General features: G+C 47.5%; 1 protein-coding gene across 1 annotated transcript in view; it reads left to right on the top strand.

Moving 5' to 3' along the window:
* The first annotated feature begins 619 nt into the window (after window positions 1–619).
* The window catches only part of LOC101655970 (serum paraoxonase/arylesterase 2), a 35,224-nt gene continuing 32,282 nt past the window's right edge, over window positions 620–3,561 (top strand). Inside the window, exon 1 of the mRNA XM_004702818.2 lies at window positions 620–747. Coding sequence (XP_004702875.1) covers window positions 674–747 — 74 coding nt within the window. The 5' untranslated portion in view covers window positions 620–673. The remainder of the gene's footprint in view (window positions 748–3,561) is intronic.

Below are 3,561 nucleotides of genomic sequence, written 5' to 3'. Positions count from 1 at the left end.
TGGAAGCCTACATGAAGTACTATTAAAAACAGGATCTCTGTTTCCTGCCATTTACAGCCTATGCTAAGAAAGTGAGTTACTGACATGTTCTGGTTTCTTTTTTCCTCAAAACCAAACTCACTGCCGCTGAGTCAAAGTGACTCATAACCACCCTGTAGGGCACAGGAGAACTGCCCTTGTGCGTTTCCAAGATGAGAAGTTTTATGGAAGCAGAAAGCCTCCTCTTCCTCCCTTGGAAGGAATGATGGTTCAGAACTGCTGACGTTGTGCCCCAGGCATAACCCACTAGGACAAAATGTTACAACTTGAAGTACTTCCTCATCAGGATAGCCAGGAAGGGATCCTTTGGGAAAGTAGTGGCGTGAGAAAGGTATGGGTGCAGCTTTAGGGCTCTGTGTGGGCTGGCTGTTTGGAAAAGGCGGTGATTTCCAGAATCACGCCTTCAGCCTAGTCTAAGGGCTGAAGGATGGTTCTCCCAACCACGGACTGTGACTGGTCAATGAAGAATCTGCTGACAGGCGGGGAGGGGCGCGAGGGCGGAGCCTGGGCGCTTTGGGACCAGGCCCGGCGAAGTTAGGGATGGGGCGGAGTCCACGCCCGAGTCGCAAAAGTGGGAAGCGGGCACCGCCCCTTGTGCAGCCCGGCCTGGCCTGTCAGCGGCGTCTCCTGCACCATGGGGCGACTGGTGTCTCTGAGCCTGTTGGGGATCACGCTGGCGTTCCTGGGCGAGAAGTTCCTGGTTCTCAGGTAGGTGGGGCTCCCTCCCGGGGGTCCCTGTGTGCGTGGGCCTGGCGACGCGCGGTGCCCGGGCGCCCCGCCGCCCCTTGCCCTCGGGCCTGCACGTTCCCAGGCTGAGCTGCTGGAGCAGTGGGACCAGCACTGGCCTTGGCCCCTGCCGGGGAGCAGGGGATCCGTTCTGGGGACAGGGACCCGAGGCAGGGGTGGAAAGAACTTTGGGCTGTCTCTGTTCACTAGCTGGTTGAATATCCTCACCCCCATGCCCAGCCTTTGGTAAAAACAGTCAGTTTGGATCGAACACTGAGACCTTTTAGAAACTTTATAGCGCCCCCTTCTCCCCCGCCCCCCCATCCCCACCCCGACCCCGCCTGTGTGTTGTCTAGGTTGGCAGCGAATGCTTTGCAATGATTTCAGAGCCAACCTATGTTTACCTGGAAAACAAAAGTATTATTTGTGTGTCGATAGTTAAGTTCTAAAGGTTTCTTGGTATTGCTTAAACTATCCTCTGTACTGAAAACACGGTTCTCCATCCTTCTCCGCATAGTCAGAGTTATGAGATTCTCCATCCTTCTCCACATAGTCAGAGAATCTCCACAGAGTCAGAGAATCTCCATCCTTCTCCACATAGTCAGAGAATCTCCACATAGTCAGAGAATCCTGGGGTGGGAGATCAAAGACGCTTGAGACTCTCCACTACTATCCTTAAGTCACTTCTGTGTTTAAGTAGTCACCTGGGAGCCTTGACGTCAAAAGGCCAAACAGTATAAGTACCTATTACCATGGCTCACATTGGGGTTTTAAGGGGGAAGAAAAGAATAAAAAAGAAACCACCATGGTCATAGATACCATGTTTTTAAGTTACCAATTCAAATTGTATAAGCCTCATGAAAAGTCATTCAAGAACTCTAGAGCTTCAAACAATGTATAAGCATGCTCTCGCAGTGCCTGCAATAGAAGTGTCGACTGAATTACAGACCGAAGGAAAGCCAAGCCCACTGCCCTGCCATCCTGTCGATGTGCACTCCGAGGATCCTTTCCAGGATTTCTGGGAGCAGACACCTCATCTTTCTCCCGTGCCGGACAGTGCCTAACCGCCCCGGGCCACAGGGGCTCATTTTACTGGATTATGAGAGAGAAATCAATAAAACCAGTATGTACCCTGGACAGATTCAAACAAACCCCTCTTGTCTAGACGGAAGTCGGCCTTGACGGATGGGTGAAGCAGCCTTGGAATGGAGGTGGCCATTCTGGGTGGAAAGTGCAGTGAGGGCAAAGGCAACCAGGTGGCATGCTTGGGAGACGAGATTAGACTAGTCTAGGCCTGTTGAAAGGCAGCATAAAGATAAGAGAGGTGTGAGCTGTCTAAGGCCCTCAGATACGGATGGAAACATTGGCTAAAGGGAACTATTGATACATTTTGTTAAAAATAGGATCCTCCATATCTAGTTATGTTTTCTAGAGAAACACCTGGAACCTTCCAGGTAGAGTAGACCAGTGATTCTTCACATCCGGACTTGCTGGAGGACTGACGATGATTTCACTCCAAGAGATTCTGATTCATAGGGTCATGGTAGGACCCAGGCATTGGTAGTTTTTACGTATTTTTAAAAAACGTTTTATTGTGAATTGGGTGAAGGTTTACAGAGTGAATCGATTTTCCATTCAACAATTCTTATACAGTTTGTTTCGTGTTATTGATTGCTATTCCCACCATGCAACATTACTCCTCCCACTTCTTCCTTTTTCCCAGGTTCCATTCCTACTTTTCTAACCCTTCATGCCTGGACTTTGTCCTTGGTCAAATGCTGCCCTATTGAGCTCAGATGCTGATTGTTCTAAGGAACGCACTCCTCCTTCGCGTTATTGTTCACCTGTTAGACCTTTCTACTGTCTGACTGTGGAGCCCTAGTTGTGTAGTGGTTACACGTTTGGCTGCAATCCACAATGCCAGCAGCTCAAAACCACCAGCCACTGCTCTGGAGAAAGACTGGACTTTGATCTCCTCCGAACAGTGATGGTCTTGGAAACTTTCAGGGCAATTGTACCCTGTCCTATAGGGTTGCTATATGGGTTAATATTGGACTTACAAACTTGATCTGGACTGGGCTGGGATGTTTTCTCAATACAATTGCTCTTTGATATAAAGCTCTCTCTTACACATTTATGAGTGTCCCTGAATTTGTTTCTCTAGTCAAGCCCAGCCTTAAAATGATATTCTTGTTCTATTAATACTTTAAAGAGGTCTTATGCAACAGATTTGCCCAATGCAATACATTGTTTGATATCTTGACTGCTGTTTCCATGAGCATTTAGATACTTTAATAAAGAAAATATTATGTCATGAGTTAGATTTCAAAAATAGGTTGCTAACTGTGTTTGAGTGTGATTGGCTTCTTTGGCGTCCTATGCATTGCATTTTATGTGTTTAGACACATTGTGTTGAGAAGGACTCATCAAGGTGTCACCAGACTGCCAAAGGCAGCGGTCCTCAACTTGCAGGCCGCGACCCCTTTGGGGGTCAAATGACCCTTTCACAGGGGTCTCCTAAGACCATCGGTTCTTAGGAACTGACACACCGCTCCTCTATCCGTCTCCAGGCAGGTCCGCCCACATGCTGATACACCCACATACTAGTGAGTACCCTGCGTGAAGACTGTTACCCATGCTACACCATCCTTCAAGACAAAATTTCATTTCTTTGTAATTAGAAATAAATATTTCACAATATATAATTACATATTGTTTTATGATTGATCACCATGCTTTAATTATGTTCAATTTGTAACAATGAAAATACATCCTGCATATCAGATATTTACATTA

Source organism: Echinops telfairi, unplaced genomic scaffold, assembly GCF_000313985.2.
Source record: "Echinops telfairi isolate 266 unplaced genomic scaffold, ASM31398v2 ScPeMD7_23;HRSCAF=83, whole genome shotgun sequence".
NCBI lineage: Eukaryota > Metazoa > Chordata > Mammalia > Afrosoricida > Tenrecidae > Echinops > Echinops telfairi.
Note: the sequence above shows the minus strand (reverse complement) of the source record. Positions and strands in the feature narration are given on the sequence as shown.